Source organism: Pagrus major, chromosome 14, assembly GCF_040436345.1.
Source record: "Pagrus major chromosome 14, Pma_NU_1.0".
Taxonomy (NCBI): Eukaryota; Metazoa; Chordata; class Actinopteri; order Spariformes; family Sparidae; genus Pagrus; species Pagrus major.
In genome coordinates, this window is record NC_133228.1 from 18,655,970 (window position 1) to 18,678,481 (window position 22,512).

At 42.0% G+C, this 22,512-nt stretch overlaps 2 protein-coding genes across 4 annotated transcripts in view; one reads left to right on the forward strand and one right to left on the reverse strand.

The window, feature by feature from the left end:
• Positions 1 to 20,111, reverse strand: part of bltp3b (bridge-like lipid transfer protein family member 3B) — a 33,291-nt gene extending 13,180 nt beyond the window's left edge. For all 3 annotated transcript variants that reach the window (XM_073480309.1, XM_073480308.1, XM_073480310.1), the window contains exons 1-12: positions 19,729 to 20,111; positions 9,003 to 9,165; positions 6,947 to 6,985; positions 4,068 to 4,159; positions 3,717 to 3,906; positions 3,501 to 3,641; positions 2,714 to 2,881; positions 1,969 to 2,149; positions 1,752 to 1,835; positions 1,149 to 1,310; positions 604 to 719; positions 353 to 494 (exon numbers count right to left, since the gene is read on the reverse strand). In XM_073480309.1, coding sequence (XP_073336410.1) covers positions 353 to 494; positions 604 to 719; positions 1,149 to 1,310; positions 1,752 to 1,835; positions 1,969 to 2,149; positions 2,714 to 2,881; positions 3,501 to 3,641; positions 3,717 to 3,906; positions 4,068 to 4,159; positions 6,947 to 6,985; positions 9,003 to 9,165; positions 19,729 to 19,772 — 1,522 coding nt within the window. In that variant the 5' untranslated portion in view covers positions 19,773 to 20,111. The remainder of the gene's footprint in view (positions 1 to 352; positions 495 to 603; positions 720 to 1,148; positions 1,311 to 1,751; positions 1,836 to 1,968; positions 2,150 to 2,713; positions 2,882 to 3,500; positions 3,642 to 3,716; positions 3,907 to 4,067; positions 4,160 to 6,946; positions 6,986 to 9,002; positions 9,166 to 19,728) is intronic.
• Positions 5,552 to 6,898, forward strand: LOC141008099 (complement C1q-like protein 2). Its single transcript, XM_073480311.1, has one exon. The coding sequence runs from the start codon at positions 5,569 to 5,571 to the stop codon at positions 6,301 to 6,303; it is 735 nt and encodes a 244-aa protein (XP_073336412.1). The 5' UTR covers positions 5,552 to 5,568; the 3' UTR covers positions 6,304 to 6,898.
• Positions 20,112 to 22,512: the final 2,401 nt, after the last annotated feature.

Here is a 22,512-nt window from a genome sequence, read left to right on the forward strand (position 1 = left end):
AAGAGATACGACGTTACAGGGCTGAACATAAATTCCCACATAAACCTCTAACTGTCCGCTTCCTAACGGAGGGAATTCGTGAGAAATCCATATCATGAATTAATTGGGTGATTCCTCATTCAGAGCACTGGGCGTAATTCAGAAAATCAATGTCCACTCAGCCACACAGCAGTCAATGTCTACCACATAGCGGAGCAAATGGGCTGAATAGATGCAAGAGGGAGGTGAGAGATGGAAGGTCGCTGCCAAAACAGTGGGCCTGTTGTATAAAAACAGCTACTTACACAACTCATGACCTGCTAGATGAAGATTTTCTAAAATGAGATGCTACTTTCTTGAGTCTAAGGCTTACTGGGGTAGTCTTTTCCATCAGGGAAGTAGTACTCTGTGAACTCCACATGAATGGCTGGCATCTCTGGGGGAAGGTACAAGGACTTCTTATTGCAGGAGATCATGGCCTTGGGGCTGGAGCGACGCTGGTCCGCTGTTGACACCTACAACACACAAACGACACCGAAATTATCACTCAGAGCAGTGAAGATGTGCGTAGTCTCAGTGATTCTTTACATTAAGATTTGTGAACCAGAGTGTGCTTGTAGTGACCTGGTAGATGCTGAAGTCAGCCATCCTGAGAACAACGGAGCTGGACATGAGCTGCGTCTTGGGGCTTTGAGTGGGTGGAGGGCTGAAGGAAATGCTGGAGGAGGTGTTTATCTTACCTGCAGATGAAGAAAGAAGAGATGGAAGGATAGAGAGAGAGGAAACAAAAATGAAAACAGAATGAAAAAGAGGGGGAAAAACTCAGTTCTCCGACAGGAAACCTCTGTGCCTTGCAAAAGGTGTGTATCACCGCACCCAGCTGTGCGCACACACACCTAGGTACCTGGCTCTAGACACCAGCAGCACTGGGCCGGACGCTGTGTGTGTGAGCTCCACTCTACGAGTCCTCCATCTGCCTCCCTAAGCCCTACTCCTTCTCCTGATCTCTCCTGACTTCCTAGAGGCCCATACACATCGTCCCTAAGGGACACTGGAGGACAGAAAACCCAACAAGGGATGATGTGCCGTGTTGTGTGTGCCAAGAGATACAACAAAATATACACCCTGATCAAGTTATACCAAACACGTGTCTAAGTGTATGCGTTTACCATGTTGGGGGGAACTTTGTGCAGGGGGCGGGCCTTGCTGGTCTCGAACTGCTGTCTTTAACATTTCCACGTTGGACTTGAACTCATCGAGCAGATTCCGTGCCCAGCCCTCTCTGGTCTTGGTGGCCTCGCTGTAGTGCATCCAGTGGACACAACTGTCACCTGGAGAGGTCGGAGAGGAGGAGAATGAGTACAAGTAGCTGTATCTCCGTTACATCTTTTGATTCTGGTTATGCTTACCAAGATACTGTTCTTTTTTTATATGCATTTTAATTTTTTAGACCTATATTGTTTCATTTCCTTCTGTTTTTTGTATACTTGTGTTTTTGTTATTTTCATCATTATCCTTTGATGGAATTGTTTTAAAAAGATATGGAAAGTAGAAGGCTTTTATGTTTTGTACACTGCCTTAGTAAATTCAAATAAAAATTAATAAGACCCCATATTTGTGAGAGCTGCACCAAGGTATGTGTAGGCATCCTTCAAATGCACGCAATCTTCACAAACGTGGCAAGATGAGATATGAGATATGCTCGGACCAAGACAAAAGCCTAAAAATAAGATGCGGTGTTGGGAAAATAATCTGTACTGCAGGATTCATACCTGCTCTGTGGAAAGGGTAGTAGTCCAGAGTGATGGAGCTGAAGGAAAGCTGCATGGCTCCACCCGTTATCCTCCTATTGATCACTGCACAGAGGGAAGAAAGACAGAAAAATAATCGTAGCTCTTTATTACAATGTTAAAAAAACAGCTTGGTGGCAAAAAAATATGAATGAAAGACTTTTAAGGTAATGTGCATGTAGATCTGTGCATGTGCTACCTTTGTCCTGAGCGTGGATGTCGTCACAGATGTGCAGGTCCAAGTGTGTGATCTGGAGGTGGTGGGACGTCTCGCATACATCGTAGGCGCTGAACAGCTTGGCCATGGTTGCACTCTGGTCAGCTGCGGTGGACGCCTGCTGGGTGCGCACTTGCTGGGCTGAGGGGGGCGCCGACGCCTCCTGCACATGCACAAAAAAATAGCAGATTCAATGATTAGTACTGAAGTTTTAGATGCTGATTGTGTTGTTGATGCTTGTGATGGTGGTCCTTGTGTGTCGTTGTATTTAGTCTGGTAATATTGCTGCAATGCTCAAATCTTCCAGCAGATGGCGCTTTCCACCAAACTACAGAAAGCACATTGGCCACTGTATTTTCCATGGGACTTGCAGAGGTGAGAATTTGTGTGGGCGATTAATGTGCATCTTGTAAGTGTTTGTGTTGAAGAAGCCAAAAATAGGGCAGACTGACAGACACTGACAGAGAGAGATGAAGATGTTGTAGGCAGATAGACGCCATATGGCATCAGGGAGAGACACAGACAGGGGCAGACATGATTTCCGTGGACACAAGGACAAACTATCAGACCATGACGTTGCTCATCCACAGAGGGTGGAATTAGGGCATGGACAGGGAAAGGGAGGGGGAAATGTTGAAAATGTGAAAAGGTGAAGGTAAGACAGATAGAGGAATTAAAAATAATCGCTGTATTTGCGGATATCTGTGTGAGACGGTCATGTGTGCACCTGGTCTTCCGTGGCCATGCTCTTCCTCTGCTGTGCGGACTTCTCCATGGCCTCGCTCAGAGACTTGGCATACTGCACCATGGCTTTGAGCTGGGAGTCAGTCAGCACCCAGAGCAGGTCGTCCAGGACCAGAATCAGCTTGGAGGCCACCACGTTACAGTCCTTAATCTGCGTCAGGTAGAGCCGGTTGGTATAAACATGCATTATGCAGGTAGAGGTAGCCTGAGAGCTCCGATTAGTGTAACATGACACTCGGAGGGAAATTCTCTTATTGTGTGAGGTCTTCATTTATAACTCAACTCAATGGGACTGTACTGAACTGCTTGTTCCTGACTCTGAATACAACACCTTAAGCACAGCACATTACATATTCTTTATCAGGTAAATCCCAAACAGAAGATCCCTTTTTACAATATGAACTACAACTGCACATTTGGGCTAGTTGTTAAGTTTTTCGTGATAAATTCTTCATTCAGCAGTTCTGTAAAAGCCTAACGAAACAAATGGGGTTAATTACTTTCACACAGCCGTCTTTGTGCAATTTATGCTGCATTACAAAAAAATCTCCATGTCTCCATAACAGACATTAATAGTGTTTTTTGTTTGAATGCACACTGGCCGTTTGATGAATCGCTGGTGTTGGCCCTGCAGCATGTGAGCCCTTACAGAGGGATTATTGTTCAGGGTGATGCTTAGAGCAGTCGCCGTTAAAAGACTGGTCCATCAAATTTCTTAAAATGGATCTATTCAAAGGATGTACTTGTGTGTGTGTGTGTTTGAGGCTGACCCGTCTCTTGAGAGTGACTCGGATCTTGGACTGGTTGGTGATGAGGCGAATGGGGGCGCTCAACATCTCATGCTCGGCGCTCTGGATGGCGTCTGCCTCGATGCGGATCATCTGCCAGCTGATCTCCTTGAAGGTCAGGATCTGGGCCGAACAGACATGTCAGTACGACAAAGACAGGACTAGTTTTTGGAATAAAAAGAATGACTGAATACTGACCTCTCCCCTCTGAGGGTCCTGAATGCGGGTGAATCGCAGGTCACTGATGCTCCAGCTGGTGTTGACGCTGTAGACCTGCAGCTGGGAGAGCTCAAAGGAGGCGTTAAAGGCCTTGGCACTGATCCTGATGACGATGGAGTTGATCGACAGTGACATCCCTTCTACCACCTTCTCTGCAAAGCCATATTCACTACACGGGGGACAGACAGATGGACAAGGGTTGAGAGAAAGTAAGGTAAAAAAGGTGATTTCAAGCAACTTATTTCGATCCAGGCAAGGAAAGGAGGCTCTTCTCCCAAATGCACATAATGGAGCTACAAGAAGCACAACAGAAACGACCGCAGTGCTCACCTTTGTCCTGATGCCGTTGCTATGGGAGACGGGCCATTAGGGGGACGGGGCTCATCACAGGTACTCATCTCCATTTCCACTTTATCCAGGGTCTGCAAGCAAGTAATGGGCTTAACTTCACATCCCGGTGACCAATGTCTTTATAAATATATTATATATATCCGTGTCATGTTTTTAGTCGTAGCGCTATCTTTTACATGATCTTTCACAGGAATACTGTCCGGCTGCTGCAGCCATTTCCATAAAACATATTTACAGGATACACCAATCCACTTTCGTATATACTTAATAAAATTCGTAGTAATTATTTTCAAAGTGAGTTAGCTAACTGCTCATTTATATCACTGGTGTGCAGGTTTTTAAACATCGGTAAACCCACTAAAAATTTGTGATCGGCGGCTTTCCCATTGCAAGAAGACAAGTTTGCCTTTCTGTTTGTTTTTTTTCTTGTGTTTCACGTTCGGCATCACAAATGCATCAGGAAAACAGTAAACAGAGCTGATGATGGACGTAGCTAGGGAGTGAGACATCTTGCATCTTTCTCATCTTTGTTGCGCAGTACCAATCAGGCAGCTGGCAGTAGCCTGGCAGTAGCCACGGCTGTCTGGCAGTAGCTGTGCTACACATTGCCAGGCAAGCCTGGCAACAGCAGTATGTGGACACACCCTTGGAAGTGAGCCGCAGCCGTTAAGCAACGCAGGCGTCCTGCACTGCAGACGCAGGATGTGTGTTCTACCCGTTAGGGGTTTTTTGTTTAGTGTGAAAGTTCAGCCTGGCACCATTTCCTTCAGCTTTCACGTCTCCTTCATAGACTTACAGTTTGTCCTGTGTTGTTAGTAGTTATGATGAGGAAAATGAACGGCTACGGGCGGGAAAAGTTGTTGGTTTCCACTGAAATAAATTAATTAATAAAGTTGTGCACATATTTATAATCCATACACAAACTAGACTGTGGATTCTGAATGGGTATGTGGGTCGGTGACGTCAGTTCGATATCCGATGATTGAAGTGCGCCAATATCGGCGCCCAATACAGACACTGGATCAGTAGGTAATAACTCTAATACTCACTACCTGTTTGTCTTAATGCCCATGTACTTTGCACTTCTTTCCAGTGTTTTTCTCGCTGTAAGATAAGCGCGCCAATCAGCTAAACACAATGTACACTGCAGTACACTTCAGTTGTGTAGGATGAAGATGCTGAAGCCACCTCCATTGTTCACTTTCACATGAGTAGTCGCTTGTCTAGTAAGGTAAAACGCCTTGAAACTCAGTGAATTATACAATCTGCCAGGCAACCAGCATTCAGTTTAGTGACAAACAACAGATTAAATATTGTGCTAGTTTTTAATACGGTACCTCGTTAGGTAATGATTGAGCTAAATAAATGATTAACTAGCTTTGTGTTCCTCTTCAATGAGTATTGAGGCTAGAAATATAAATAAGGGTCCCAGGACTATGGACCGCACTCAGCAAGCAGTTTTTGTGGAGACGAATATAAAATGGAGTGTGTAGTCCTCCTGCTGTTGTTGGTTTCAGGCAGCCTGTGCAATGGGAATTACAACCACCTGGGGACTGGGACCAGCCTGGCAGTATGTCAACCTGACACCTGCGCCCTGCTCAGCGAGGTGGCAGCCATGAGGGAGAAGATGGCAGCCACGACACAGACGCAGAGCAGGCTTGAACAAACCCTCAGCACCATGATGCAGAAAATGGCCACAGTCGAATCCAACATGCAGTTCTACAAGAGCCAGGTCGAGGAGCTCTCAAAGGTAAACCAGGCTCAGGAGGAGCAGCTGAAGGCACTCAAAGACATCACATCTGCAAACAAGTCAAAGGTGGCTTTCACCGTGGCTTTAGGACGCTTCATTGGTCCATTTCAACAGAGCACACCAGTGAAATACCAAACAATCCTCTCCAACATCGGCAGTGGCTACAATCCCGCCACTGGCATCTTCACCGCCAGGGTCCAGGGGATGTACTACTTCAGATTCACCATGTACAACAACAACTCTGGACAGCCCAACTCAGTGGTGGCACTGATGAGGAACAGCCAGAGGTTGGTGTATACATGGGACACTACGGGCTCAGATAACCACGACAGTGCATCGAACGCAGCAGTGGTGCAACTGGAGGCTGGAGACAGCGTGTTTGTGCAGCTCGAGGCAACCAGAGTGCTCTACGACGACAGCAACAACTACAACACCTTCAGTGGTTTCCTGCTCTTCACCTTGTGATGAACTGCATCATCTGAATGTGTAATATGTAACACTTCCACATTAAATTGTCTAATCACAAGACTTTTGTTATAAATTTTGAGTTGTGTGCCGACATTATCCAAAATGTTTCCAACAATGTTTTAATCCGTAATTTTACTTAAAATAAAGCTGTGTTTCAATTGGTCACCGTCACTGTAACTCCCGGGGAAACATCAGATGATACGTCAGAGAGTGAGGCAGGAAGTTGGCGAACATGACTAAACACAATGTAAATTAAACTTAAATACATTTCCTCATTTCGGACCATTTCTGCCTGACTCATGTCAAACAGACTTTGATCGGCACTGGTCATTGTTTTACAATGAAGGCAACAACTCCCACGCTACTTCATCACATCAACAAACTATGTCTGTTGTTTTCATTGTTTTGACTGAGACACACAGAAAATACATATTATGCATTTAAATTATGCACAACACAATAAGTACAGCTGGTTAATCTGTCCTATTACGTTGTCAAATACAAATCAGTTTGAACTTTTTTGTTCATTTGTCGTACAAGAAGAATATAATGACTTAAATGACAATAACTGAAATATATAAAAACTTATTGATGTCCTGTTTTGATTATGTGAGCAACAGGTGTGGTAGGTGAAACTTACCAAAGAGATTGGGTGAGTCTTCAACTTTGTCCATGGTATCTGCGAACAATAACAGAAACAGCGGCTTAGCTTTTTTAGCCTCAGCCAATGCCAGCCAATGGGAGCTGCAAAATTAAATTAAATGCAACCAAACTGCCCAGAATTAAATCAAGCCAAAATGGCAGGCGAGGTAGCTTGAGATGAAGGAAGAAAAAAAGAAATCAATGAGCCTAGCCTGAGTGGCAGTTTGCTCCATTCAGCTCCGGAGCTCCATTAATCCTCAACACGCAGCCTCTTGATTCATGTCCGTGTCACATTATACAGCAAAAGAGATTAAATGCTTATGTTCATGTGCAGTTTTTCCCCCACAGAGCGACTTGTTCTTTGAGACGTCATAAATCACAAAGTGTGAAAATACATAGCATTCACGGCTGTAATTGAATTAGAGACACAGGCCTCTGTCAGGAGGGGCCAGTAGGGGTTACTAGCTCAGGCCTGTCACTCCGAGTCATCAAGGCAAAAACATTTACTGACGTTTGACTCAGTGTGGGCATTTATGGGGAACCAATAAAGCAACTTTTATTTAATTTGTGTGTGACGGTCGTTTAAAATGACGTGGCGAGAGTGTTGGGACTAGCTCCTCTGTAACAGGAAGACACAAAGAAGAAATGGTGATATACGCGAGGAAGTAAGATACAGATCTCTGTTCTCTGTTTTTTTCTTTTTTTTTTTACTACTTTAACAGCGGACAATGCATGCAGTGCCACAGCTCCACCGTTCACTGAGAAATCTAATGCTCCACATACGTCTACTGTAAATGATTTGGGTATTATGTTTGCAATATTGCTTAGTCGAGTAAATATAACAGGCTTCAGGAAGACAGCAAAGGAAAGCTTGTGACAAGTAAAATGGAGACTCAAATGTGTACTCGGAAGTGTAAAGATAAGGTTGAGATATTATGTGAAAAGAACAAGGAGGAAAAGAGAGAAAAAAGCTGAGGTGGAGGAGGAACAGAGGAGGTGGAAAGTGGACCTTGGTCTGAATAGTCCAGTCACGAAGCAAACTACGCAGTTCCATTCACTGTTTCCAGGGTGTGTCAGAGTCTGCCCTTATAAATGGTACTTTGCTGGCGACCGTGACTGCGTGAGGGGCATCAGACAGCTCCAGCAGGACGGAAGATAAGTGTTAACTGGCAACTGCTGTGTCATGACTGAAGTGCCAGCCTGTCTGTATTCATACACAGAAGATATTTGTGCAGTTTTCCTTTAGTTTAGGCCTGAAATAACACTGTGTAAATTAGTTTTGTACATCATTTTAAATATCATAAACAATCAGGGAAGTGGTAGCAGCAGCAGTAACTCTGGTGTTCTGCAATGTATAATTACTGTTTTTGGCAAAGGAGTTTGGTAGCTATGGAGAGAGTTATACAACAGCTTAGGCTCCCTGTCAGAAATGGCTATGTGTCGGCATGTTAGAGCTCTGAAAATATTCTAAATATAATGCATACTTAAACTGATATTGATTTTTTTTTAAGGTGGTTAAAATGGGTTTTGCTGCTGCGCCCGTCTACAGCATCTTACTTAACTTCTGTGCCGCTGCTTCTCCAAGCTGCGGGCATGCCGACCGCCATCTACAATACACTGACTGTAGCTAAGTAGCTCATACAAACCCATTCCAAAAAAATCCAAACTAAACCTTTAAATATGAAACTTAGCTTAGTTTCCCTTTAAGACTTGAAACAGAGGAAGACAGCTAGCTGGGTTCTGTCTGAAGGTAACAAAATCTGCCACCTGCATCTCCAAAGTGTAAAAACAACAATTTGTTGTTTTATAGAAGGTTACGTGCCAGACTTTTTCTTGGCTCTGAGCAGTTGCCGGGCAACTAGCAAAGGAAGTTACTGTGTCTAGCCAAGAAAAGAGGCACATAACCACCTGTAAAACCACAAATTGTTGTTGTTAGCTAAGCTATCAAGCTGCTGGATGTAGCTTCTTATCATGTAACTCACATACTCTCTTCCCATAATGTTGAACTATTCCTTTAAAAATGTACTAATCTAACATGTGACAGTGTTCTTCACCCTGATGGCGGCCTTGTTGCAGCACACGCGGTTGATGGCCAGCCAGGTGGGCAGGTCCAGCAGGCTCTGCAGAACCTCCTCGTCCAGCTCCAGGTTGGTCAGCTGGCCCTCCCCCTTCAGCGTGCTCAGGTTGATCTTGTCCGGCGACAGGTTCTTAGCAAACCTGCAAGACACAGACGAGAAGCACTGCTTTGAGCCGGGGAATATTTATAGAGACAAGTTCTTGGCAAAGCGACAGGCTGGACAGAGAAAACCCCAACTGTTAGGCTTTGTGTGAACAGAGGGGGTGCCTTTCCAAAGCAACACACACTTCACTCTTTCAATAACATGTTTAAAATAGTTTGTCATGAAAACCAGCCAATATTGTTTACTGGGAGCCATTTTCAAACAAGCACAAAAAAGCATTAATTTTAGAATGAATCATATTTCAGAACCAAACACGTCCTCTTAATAGCACACTATGTTTGTGCACAGCAAGGACAAACTGTACTCCATCCTCACAATAAGCGCCAACGCTCGACTTTACTTCACAGATATGAGTCAGGAATGGTTGGCTGCACAATTAATTGAAATATTATCAAAATCGTAACATAGCCAGGTGCAATATCCAAATCGCAAAATGTGACAAAACAGTATTATAATGAAGTAGTGGTGCTGCAGAGCGCTCCTGACCTGCAAATCTTGTACTCCAGGTGTAAGAAAACGTGTTTGTTTGACACGGAACCAACAAATGTCACATCATCATGATTGCAGAAGTTTTTTCAGTAAAAATGAAAATTATGATACAAAAATGAATTTTCTGATTCATCATAAATGAAACCACAATAATATCCGTTGAAATAATCCCAATATGATTTTTTTAACCATATCGTGCGGCCCTTGATTCATTATTGATACAACCTCACTGTCATGCACTGACAGTATGTTGTAGTGATTCTGTGTGTTCAGTCTATTTGCGCTTCAGCTTAAGTAAATAGACTTGAACATACAAACTAGATGACCTAATTCGTTTCTGCCCTTACAGTTTGATTATTGGTTAATAGTTAGCAGAGTGACCAGATCCTAAATGGTTTATTGACCTGTGCACCAGTCTAATAGAACCTCTTAGAACAGGGATAGTATTGATTTCACATTCTCGAGCTGTCAAGAGCCACTCAGCCTTGATCCTGTGGCATGTAGAGGTGCAGAACACCGGTTTTTAAACTATAAAATGTTTAAAATCCCGAGAAATTTTGGTTTCTGGTTGCAATGCAGTGAGACAAAAAATAGCTCTTGAGTAGCATCAGATCTAAGCCAGGAAAGAGTATTTTAATAAACAGAATCACTTCATTTTAAAACACACATAAGCAGTACAGGTAGGCTTAACCTTGGTACCTACTGTAGTTAATCTCTCACACACTTAAAGTGTGTATCTGAAAGTAGGCCAGATCAAAGCTCAGTTTAACAACTAACACATATTCCCGACAGAGAGACCTGATTATCATGGCCATAACCAAAGATGTATTATTTTACTGCCCTACTAATTTAGATATACCCTGTAAGGAAGGTGTGTGCTCATAAAACCTCATATAACTTTATAATATATAATTTGAAGTTTTTCCACATCAGTGGCAGTGCAATACCTGATTTTTTGGCACTGATATAACAATTCTTATTTTTGGGGTAAAGGAATAATAAAGTCAATATAAAGCTCAAACTAGGGCAGGATCCGTAAAGATGAAATTTGGGGCACTTGGGTATAGTAAAAGCTTTTAATGAGGTTGAAAACTTATTTTTGGTTCCTTCCTTACTTGTAGGATGATCCATTATATTCTTCTCAGGATACACTTTTCTTTTTTTTCATTTTTCACCAGGTGCTGGACTGAAGCAAAAGTCAAAAATACAGAGTCCTCACACTCAACTCAAACATTGCAACTCCAAGGACTGATATCTGATAAACCAGCTAAGTAAGCGAGTTTCAGGACCAATACCCCTCCTTATATCAAATGCCCTTTCTGAATAAAGTCACCGGTGCAGCAAAAAGACCATTTGTATCATCATCTATCAAAAAGTGGTGCTTTATGATAATGGAGCCACTCAGTAGTTGGACGTTTGTACAGAGACAGAGGTTTTTGTTCTGATGGTCTTCACTGATGGAGGACTATCTAAAAGGTGCAAAGAGACTTGGTATCTGCTCTGCGAGGGAAACTTTGCAAAGTGAGCAATGCTTTGTGATTCAGCGGCCCGCATTTTAAATGATTCACTCCATCAAATTCCTGCCTCTTTCCGCTCAACACCTTGTCCTGGCAGCGTTAGATCCTTCTCTAATTGAACATCCCCGTAAATTATTCAGCGGTAGGTAGCAACAGACATAAACAGAGACTCGGCACGGTGGAACAGGAAACAAGACAAAAAACCACCACTCTCTCACAAACAAAAACACAAATAATATCATGTGCACATGCCCTCACATGGGCATACACACACTCAAGAGAGAGAAACTCTTGAGAGATGGATGTTGTTGCTGCTGGAGCGTCTCAGCCATGTGACCAGTGAAATATTCATCCCTGCTGCTGATCAAGTATCAAGCAGCTAGCCAGCTAACCTCACTCGCTGTTTCTCTCTCACTCCTTATCTGGCTCCTCCGTCTCCCTTGGGCTACCTCTCGCTTCCTCTCCCCTTCTTACAGAGTCATGAATAAACCAATACCGTAGTCAAATAGTATGATGTTGATCAGCTGTCTAACAGCAAGTCTGCTAACACTAAATAAGCTCAAATACACACAGAGACAGATCCAAGTCAATACTGAGAATATCAGCAAGAAGCAGAGGGTATTAAGTTCACATAAACGTCATCTTTCCCTTTCATCTCGTCAGTCATTATTCCAGTCAGAAGGGGCCGAGCTGACCGGACCAAATGCAGGACCATAAAGAGATTAGGACTAGCTACTGATTGCCGATAAAACTTAAATTGAACTACTAAGCAGTAAAATCCATGCCCACCTTCCTGTTTGCAAAAGTTAGTTTTAACACCTTACTCATGTAAGAGATCATAATCTGTAGTTGGGTTTTTCCCAATTAGGTCAGATAGAAAATGGTGCAAAAGGTCAATCAATGTTTCCCAAAGCCCAAGATGACCTTCTCAAATGTCGCGTTTTTCCAATAATCAAAAGATATTCAGTTATCACTCACAGAGGAGTAAACAAACCAGAAAATATTCACATTTAAGAAGCTGGAAGCAGAGAATTTCTTTAAAACTGATTATCAAAATGGTTGGAAATTAATCTAATAGTTCAACTACTCAGGTATTCGTCGCAGTTAAAAATGAGTCATGATCACATAAACAATATCACCGGTTTGTTGTTCCTCAAACTCAAACAGAAAACATCGTTTTTTTGTGTGTAATTCGGCCAAAATCAGCTTCAAGAAGTCTCCAACTGCAGGCTGATCTTTCAACTTTTTCCCTTAACCACAAAACACTGAGGGCAGACTTCAGTCCGCCACTCTTTCTGCTGATGTCTGTGGATCCTGCGAAATGGAAACAGGGAGACTCCCGGCGTTTTCCTTCTCTGACCGACGGTGCGTTCGTGGCGCAGCCTGATGACATCAGTGCCAGAAAGAGAGGAGCCTGAGCGAAGACGGCCAGTGTGACTCAGACGACCAGCTTGTTTTTTAGCAACCGAGACCGTGGCAACGTAACAAGAGAAAGAAATAAAGACAAAGAGAGACAGAAAATAAAGATAGAAAAAGAAAGAATGAGAGGAGGCATCCTCAGGGAACCCCTCTGGGATTTAGGAATGTGGTTTTCCAGAAAAAGGATCTGGGATGTTACCACATTCTTTCCTGCCAATTCTCATTTGACCAGGCAGCAGGCCGCTTGGCTCGACAACAAAAAACGAAGAATGTGACATTTAAATAGGCCTCTAAATATTTCACTTGCCCATTCAGCGTCAAGAGAAGAGTGTAATGAGTCTGCAACAGAAAAATGTCTGATAACTCTTTTCAGTAAGGTCAGTGTCCCAGAATGGATATCAAGGCTCTTCACAGACTAGTTGACAAAAAGAAACAGCCACTGAAGATGCTTGTGGTAACTGTGGCACATTAACAAAACGCATTTTAAAACAACACACAAGCCTCTCTAATATTTCATATGAAGCAAGTTTAACTTGCTTTTGATTGTCTTGTCAGAGATCATGACTTTTTATATATATCCAACTTTACTGCATTCCTGTTAGAGGACAGCAGCACTGCAGTACTTGGAGGCAGACTGCCTGCAGTGTGGGTGTGTTGGTAAATCAAACAGAAACCTTAAAACAACCCGACCTAAAAATAACACCCACACACATGCACAAACCTTTTCCTGTTCCTTCTAACAAGTTGGCGTTGTCTCCCTTCTTTACCGAATATTCACATTCAATAACATCATGTTGAGGAATCTCCTTTTGACGGAAGATGGACAACATGAACATGACCCGACTGTCCTTCTTATTTTTTTTTTCCTAGTTTAACACAGTCCTTTACTGGCAAATCTTTCACCTCTGTTATTTTAAGATGTCTATGACACTATAAAAAGAGTGATCTGACTTGGGGCTGAATAATGGCGTGCTTTGGTTTCACATGTGGTAAAGGTGACAAAACAAAGCCGGAGGTGTTTCAACCAAAAAGGTCAAAGCTACAACATATTAGTTTCACATTTTACAATGTTGTGTTTTCTACCATTACTGCATTTTACTCAAATACTCTACTTAAGTACATTTTGAGGTACTTTACTTAAGTATTTCCATTTACTGTTACTTTAAACTTCCACTCCACTACATTCATTTGATATCTTTGGTTACAAGTTATCTGCACTAGTTGCAGATTCAGATTCAGTGTTGATTTGCCATTACTTGTGACGTGTAATCAATCAGACCAATCAAACGAATGTTGCATCGGAGCCAAAGTGCCACATTTTTAGGTTAAGCTAATGATAATCGGACACAAAAAACACGGATACTGGTAATCGTGAAAATCCCCAAAACCTGGCCCGATAATTGGCCAGGCCAATAATCGGTCTATCCCTCGAAATTACACCCTAATCCACCCCTAACAACTTGATAATTTCAATGAGCTTTGAATAGCAAGTTCAATTTAGTAAAATAAAACCAGTGAAATAAAGATTTAAATATAAACTTGAGGCCGTTGGCAGCTCTGTAGTACATCACAACTCTTGAGCAAATCATATGTTTAGAGTTGTAATAAAAGAAATAGCTGTGTTAATGCTAATGAAAATGGTATACTATGTTCTATACTAATTTACCTAAGTTGAAAGAAAGTTGTTGGCAGTGATAAGAGCACATATCATGCTTAGAAAAGGCATACAAATCTTGATAAAACTCAACTCAACTTTTCTGCTTTATGACAACAACTGGAATACATTATGCAGCCCTAACAGTTATTAAAAAGACTGAGTCATCTCTAAGTTATCATCAAGAGGGATTACTTGAATTACTAGCCTACATACCAGCACAGGTGCAAAACACACATCTAAAGCTGTACACATAACACACAAACTCCTACAAAACACCTCCACACACGCCAATAGGGACGACAATTCACCAACGCGCAGGCAGGCAACCTGTCTAAGTGAAGGGAGTTTATACTGGCAGCGAAGGCCCCAGAGTCCTGGAATATTCATGACCCCGTGGAGACGAAGAAAAGGTTAGCGTGAAGGTGAAAACAATCCAAGAACCACCATAGCAGAGGACGCCCAGGCCCAGAGGGACCCTGGTCAAATGTCGACGTTGCACACAAACACACACACACACACGTATTTCACAGCTACACAGTGATGAGACACCCACAGCTAGGCACTCAGTCATGACTCATGCCATAATAGCCTTCCCACCAGCAGTGAGCGATAACACTGGGAATAGTGGAGTTCATCATCATCATCATCACACTGCTAGTGCAGGATGGCGAGAGTCGGGCCTGAAGAGGCTCATCATGACAAACACAACAGCAGAGATGGATTCATCTCTCTCACCCCAAATGGCCACTAAAGCTCCACTGATGGAAAAGTGATTTGTGCACACAATGGAGTAGCACGTTCATAATACTGGTGTTACAATCAACCTCAGCTGAGTCAGAGTTGAAAATGGTTCCCAAAACTAAGCTGACTCCACTTTATTGATTGAAAATGTAATGGAGGAAATTCTTGTGGGAACAGTTGGCGTTCCCAAGATTTCTGATGATGAATAAAACATTGTTATTACATGAAATAAAATGCTCAAAGCCCCACTGGCAAGATGAAAACCGAGTATTGAAATTCAACACTACGTGTTCAACATTACCTCTGTGGTACACATTATGATGCCAGTTGGTATAAAAAATGTTTGTAATTTCTTTTTTTTGTTATAAAGTAAACAAGTACACACAAGCCCCTTTCATACAGCCTGTTCCAGGCGGAAAATTGCAACTTTACTCCGCCAGGGCGTTCTGTATGTAAGGTACTGAATATGTCTTCCTTCCTATAATACGTTCAAGGATGTCATCTTGAGCTTTAGGACACACTTAGCCATTTTTTTATATTCTATAGACCAAAAAACAAATCGATGAATCAAGAAAAAAATTGACAGATTCATTGACAATGAAAACAATCGTTAGTTGCAGTCCTGTTACAGCGTTTGACCGTTGGTGTTATATTTAAATGCTTGTTTTCTTTCCTGACATATGTTGCCACCATTTGTTGCGTTGCTGCCATCGCCCCGACTTAACCCCAAAACGGACCTCACATTCCAGCCTGACCATAAGCATAATCTCCAAGGTCATGAACGCTGTCCATTAGAAGGTAGTGATAATCCTTTCATACTCAGAGACCTGTTCGGTGTACATTTGTGTGTAAATAGCTTCACCTTACCCACATCAACAAAAAAAAATCCCCCTCTGACACTCAAATTTTCTACATTCCCCAGTGACCGAGGATGTGAGTTATGCTGTCGACAGCCTGCAGGACTGTTGAGCTGCGGTCTTGTGACATTAATAAGCAGCCATTCACTCTGTAATCAGGAAGGTATGGAATGCATAGGTAGGGGTCAGTTCAAAGAAAAAATACACTTTGAGGACCCCAAAGTGCGTGTGCGGCATTTTCTGGTTCCTTCAAAGCAAAAATAAACTCTTGCAACATCACTTTAGATGGCTTTTAGGGGGGAGAAGTTTCCAGACATGAAGTAGATCACTGCGGATGTCCTGCATAATGGGTTGTTTCCATCGAGCTTGGTACTTTTTTCTGTACCACTGGTAGCAAACCATGCAATATTGAGCGCATGTCTCTTTCTCGTGTACTTTTACTGTGAATGGTTTTGTTTTGATGCAAACAAACCATTAAACTGTGGATCATTCTCTTGATTAATCAATCAGTTGTTTGGTCTATAAAATATCAGAAGAAGGTTAAAAAATATGTTGATCGGTGTTTCCCAAAGCCCGAGAGGATGTCCTCAAATGTCTTGTTTTGTCCACAACCAAAGGAATTTCAGTTTACCATCATAGAGGAGTAGAGAAACAAGAAAATATTCACATTTCATTTCCCCTAGCTGTTTTACTCTGTCCTTTATGTGTTTGCAATGTTTTTTATGGATGCAGCGTTTGATTTGCTGCTTTTCTCTACTTTAAATCTTTGTATATTGATTATCTTTGGACTATAAACTGTTTTACAGACAAAACAAGACATTTGGAGACGTCACCTTGAGCTGTCTTACCTTTTTTAGACATTTAGAAATGGTCGACAGTTAGGTGAAGCCCTTAACCCATGTATTTAATGTCGAGATAAGGAAATAGAAAGTCAAAGCAACACATTTTTAGGAGTTAATAAACAAGAGAGGAAAAGTAGAGGGAAAGCGAGCGTGGAAAGATGGAATAAGGAAGCGAAGTGAGGAAGAAATTGGGTAAAGTAGGGAAGAGGGACGAAAGTAAGACATTCAAAGTCTCCTTTTCCCTACAGCGCTCCATTTGGGAATGTTTTCTCTCTGTCATTCATACCAAGTTTGACTCACAGTCCTCATCTGGAACACCTGGATTTAAGCTGCTGTATCAGAATATCAATCAGCTCCATGTTCCTGCTCTCCAGCTGAGTCTCAAGTGACCTTTCACTTCCCTGTCAAAGCAAGAGAAACTCTCTCTTTTGGGGGAACAAAGTAGAGAAAACGTGACCAAGTATGTCTAACTGTGTTTAGCCATTTCACCATGCATCTATTTGTATACTGTACGTGTGTGCGCGAGTGAGTGTGAAACATGATCTGTCTGGCTGAGGGCCAGGACTCCTGTCGATAATCTAAACCGGCCTGTAATGCAGACAAACACACACCTTGACATCTAGTCACCCCAAGGGGCTACCTGAGTTCGACCCTCAGTCAAGCACTTCATCGATACACTCTCACGTCACGAAAAACACAGAATGACTCGAGCTGCGACGATTAGTTTATCAAAAGAAAGTTAGTTGTCAACTATTTCGATGATTGATTAATTGTTTCAGTTGTTTTTCAAGCATAAATGTTGAGAATTTGCTGCTTTTCCTTGTCATTTATGACAGTAAATGAAGAGTCTTTGGGTTTTGGACTGTTCGTTGGGAGAAAGAAGCAATTCAAAGACGTCATTCTGAGCTCTGGAGAACTGTGACTCAGAATCTTTTGACATTTTATAGACCGAGCGATTAATCGTGAAAATAATCTTAAATTGGAGCCCTGCTGACAACTCCAAAATGTCGCTCACTGTTAACAAACTAATCCTTGCACATGAAAAGTCACACATAATGCTTCTTCCAACCGCTCCCATTGTACAAAAAGGCCCTCTCAACTAGTTTAATATGTCTCACATGCCTCAGTGCACTTGTCTTGGCCAGAGGAGGAACAGCCATTGCAGACTTCTGAGTCAATGAACTGTAAAGATGTGGTGCAGCCTCTCCTGGTCACAGACTGTATTCTACAGCCGTGTGCCCTCTGCAGCGGTTCAGCATGGAGGCTGAGCTGACATGTTGACACCCACAACATAACCTGTAGGTGTGTGTGCACACCTACAGAGTGGATGAATAAGCCTGCGAGTGGTGCAGGCTATTCTCGGCTGGTGCTGATGAAGCAGCACGAAACAGCAACTGAGCACTAAAAGTCTAAACCATCCTCGAGATAAACCACGCACGCACGCATGATGATAATCTACTGTATTTGCAGCCATATAAACGGTGATTTAGCATTCTGACACCAGCGCTTTCACTGTGACATCACAACACCAAACTGAGCAGGATTGGCTCACGGACAGGTCAGCTCCCACCGCCCAATGCCCGACCAATCAGGGCAGGACAAAGAAGATCAGATGGCAAGCCTAAAGACAGATGACATCACGACTCTTCAAGTCATTTCCTGTCAATGGTGATGCTAATGCTGCCGAGGGCATGCACAGTCATCTACAGAAACACTTGCCTCGACACACACAGACCGAGCACACGGAGACACACACACAAGTTAGAGTACGAGGACAATGAAGGGCATGCCACTCACAACGCTAATCTTGGCTGCGGCATTGTGTACGATTATGAAGGACAAAGCAGTCCTAAACATCGTTAACCAGTGGGTGACTAATTGATCACAAATCAGTCACCGCAAAGACGGTCTCTCTTTGTGCTTTACACAAAGACAAAGCTGTCCACCTGCATACTGATGAGCTGTCTAAAGACTTCGTCATCAGTGAGCTGCATTAGAAATATGACAGCTGTCAGTGTCCAGTCCACCTTTCAGTTTCATCACACAGCCTCTTGTCATTTCACACATTGTTCGAAGGTGTGGATCTGCTGCTTGAGGTCATTAGCAGGTTAGTATGAGGGAGCAAAAAGGTGCTGCATGTTTCAAGCTCTCTCTCTGGAACAAAAACAAGGAAGTAGTCCATTGAAAGTCCCTTGAGGGACAGTGGAAAATGCTAAATAATAGATGTAAAATGGGTCGCGCTGAATGCTGCACATAACAGCAAGACATTAGAAAAATAAATGGGGCCTTACACAGCAAGTGGTAGCGCCATTAAACAGATCCTGAACCAATATTACACTCATTTATCTCCTGGTACATGAGAGGGTGACACGAAATGCTATCAAATAGGTTTAATAAAGGTGACTATAGGAAATGTCGCTCTCTAGATGATCTTGTGTCGTGTGCCATGTGTCTATAGAGGTGTGAAGTCCAGATAAGCAGGGTTTAAACCCGTGAAAACAAACCTGCCCAAGCAGTTATCAAAAATAATTATGTCAAATTAAACTCTACTCATCTCCCAGTTAGGATTTATGTCTCTGTGTTTGTTAGCTACCGAAAACTGGAAGATAATTTGCCTTCAGAGGACGACTGAGATTGTTTTTAAACAATCTGACTCCACCACCAGACTGGTTCAACCTGCTAAGGCAAGTGTTAAGGGATTAGCTCCTCACCAGCTAGCTAACACCCGAGTTAGCAAGTTAGCCGACTAGCCACGTCTCGGGTCAGTGAGGGTTACGTCAACTGAAAACGCAGCTGACAGTCTGACAGACAACAGGGATTGTGCGCTAACTCACTAGACCAAAACCCTAAACATCCCCATCCGTGTTTAACAAAGAGTACACTTCGTTTTGGTTTCGTTTGAAACCTTAAACTAACATTTTTACAGCTAGCTAACGTCTGTCTGACAGCTGAGTCCCTCCGTCGCCCCTTTTCTCTCCACTCCCTGTCTGCTAACGTCAACCACCGCTCAGGACTGACCTGGAGAGATGCTTCAGGATCTGCTTCTTGATGAGCCCAGCCATGGCCGCACGAATCCGATATCCGAGCCGCCGCCGCCGGGTGTCTGAGCTGTCTGGCTAGCCTGCTAGCGTAACCGCTAGCTTATCCCACTCGAGGTATAAACACACAGCTCAAATTCTCATCCCCGTGTCAGTCTTCATTTTAACGGTGTTCCCGCGTCATTCTCTGAGAGATGAGGCAGCTGGGGCTGGAAAGACGGCATTTCACACGTCCGAGGGAGAGCTGGGCTCGGAGACAAAGCATATCACGTTAGGCCATTTCATGCAGATTTACTGATAAAGCTCCAAAACGGTCCGGATCTCTGCAATATCACACACCGAACACCTGGACAGCGCGTCGGAGGAGCAGCGTCTGTTGTCACGGCGTCTGGGCGGGGCGTCATGACTCATTCACGGTCTGCTCGGAAACCCCGCAATTAAGAGATGTGGGTGAGATAAAGATCGGTATTTGATACTGGAATCATTTATACTTGAGGGGAAAAAGCATGTTATTATCCGGAAAAGTGTTCTCTTATAATTTTAATATCGCTTATATTATATCCTATTAGTCCAGTTAATGTTGTGAAATGTCTTTCTTTCACATAACAGCTGAAGCTAGAATTGACCAATTTGGGACTGCACCCTGAGTCTAACCTTTTGGTATGACCTTGTCTTAATTTGGCTTTTTAAACAAAAAAAATAGATCCTCAGTTTAATTTCAATATGTTATTTGTTATTTGTTCTGATGCAATACAATGTCTGTGAATAAAAAGTTGTAAATCCCAACTTTACTATCTTAACATCTTTACTAAACTTCTACATGGATACATTAAAACAGAGCACAACACCAAAGCTGTAAAGAAACATTGCCTTATGTGCCAACTTATTCTTCTATATTTATTTAATTTACCTACTTTTTCTTATTATAATTTGTGTACTAACTCGAGCAAACATACTCCTGATGCTATTTCAAATTGTCAACCTGTTTTTGTCAATAAAGTTGTTCTAAAATTTGCAATACCTTCACATTTTTCTCTTCTGGGTACTTTGTTGATTTCGAATAAAGTTTAAGAGAGAACACAAAGGCCCTTTACACTGTTAACGCTGCTATTAACTCAGTAATGATCCATAATAATTAGTTATATAGAGAATTTTATTTAATTATTTACATTTATTTATTGTTTATGAATAATAGTTTTACATTATATCTATGTGTACATAACCTAATGCCCTGTGGATGTGGCTTCAGACTTCTATCTGCCTTGCAAGTGTTTGCTTTCACTATAAAGTGCTCCTTTAGTGCCATCTAGCGTTTAAACCGAGGATGTAAACATGCTTTGCTCTTTGGAAAAGAGCACTTATGGACTTATTCTTTCATCCTGTGTTCAGAGGGCAACTTTAATAACACATTTTGCATGCATGGATGTTTTCTTTTTATTGGTGGTAGGCACTTTGTTAAAAATAGGAATAACCATTATATATTAAAATATACCCCAGAGAAGCATTGGACATGATGATACCAGAAAAGTCCTACAGAAATATGATAATAATATAAAAACACAATTGTAAAATGTATTTATTTACATAATTCATATTTACATAAAATATATAAGATAAGATACAATACGATATGACTTCACTGAGCCTTCACTGGAGAAATTCACTTGTAGTATAAGTATATACACACTCCTTACATAGCCTTCACATTATTCATATTTATACTCTTTCAATATCTGTTGTATTTATTATTACATATATTATTCTATCATATATGAACCAGCTCATCAGTCTGTATGCATATCCTTATACACAGTATATACTTTTTTAAGTATTTCTATATTTTTATACAAACATACCCCTTATATTTACATTTTTACAGTGAAATTATCCTCTGCAGTTATATTTATACTGTGCAACTATCTTGTGCACATTTCCTTCCAATCTAAGTCTCTGTGCAGTTATATTTATATCATTTTATACTCACAGTACAATTCTCAGTCATATCTGTATATATGTGTATATGTTTTTTCTCTTCTATTGTCTTTATCTTGGTTCATTTTTATCTACGATCACTTGTTTTCCCTCTTGTATCAAAAGATCTTGATCACATCTTAACCCTACTTGCAAACAATTTAAATCACAAAACATGATCAAATCACTTTTTAATGGAGGAAACTACTTTTTTCCCCCCTTTAACTGTGGAGAAGCTGACTTCAGTTGCTGTCTCACTGTGTGAGGATGTGACCAGGGGGTTTAACAGCAGCCTGCAGCACCGAGACTTCAGCTGCCACGTATGAAAAGGAGGAGCAAACTCGAGGGAAGTAACAGCCCCTCCCTGTGCTGCTCAGCTGGGACGCTTGCTGAAAGTTTGCATCAGTTTTTCAGAACTGAATCAGCATTTATGAAAGTGTGTTACAGTCACCAAAACGGTATAATAGACTGATTTATGTCAGTAACACCCAGATTCATTAGGTTTAGACCCCTTCTGTCCTGCTATTCTATCAAATCAAGTGATTTCAAAGTTAAAATAACCTAATTTCATGTTGGAAGTTTTTGGAAAAACTCAGTAAAGTTGCTTTTTTTGGCACCACAGAGATGCTTCTGCAGAAACGTCCCTCTCGTCTTTGGGTGGAAAATGAAAATAAAGTGGTGGATCTAGCTTCTGGTGTAAAAATAGAACAAAATTCCCAATCGTGTAAGAGCAGTAGAAGTAATTCATTGTTTCATGCTGTTTAAAGTCGTCAAACTGGACCCTCGCAGAGCC

Excerpts from the sequence above, each read along its gene's own strand:
- LOC141008099 (XM_073480311.1), top strand. The coding sequence starts at position 5,569 with ATGGAGTGTGTAGTCCTCCTGCTGTTGTTGGTTTCAGGCAGCCTGTGC.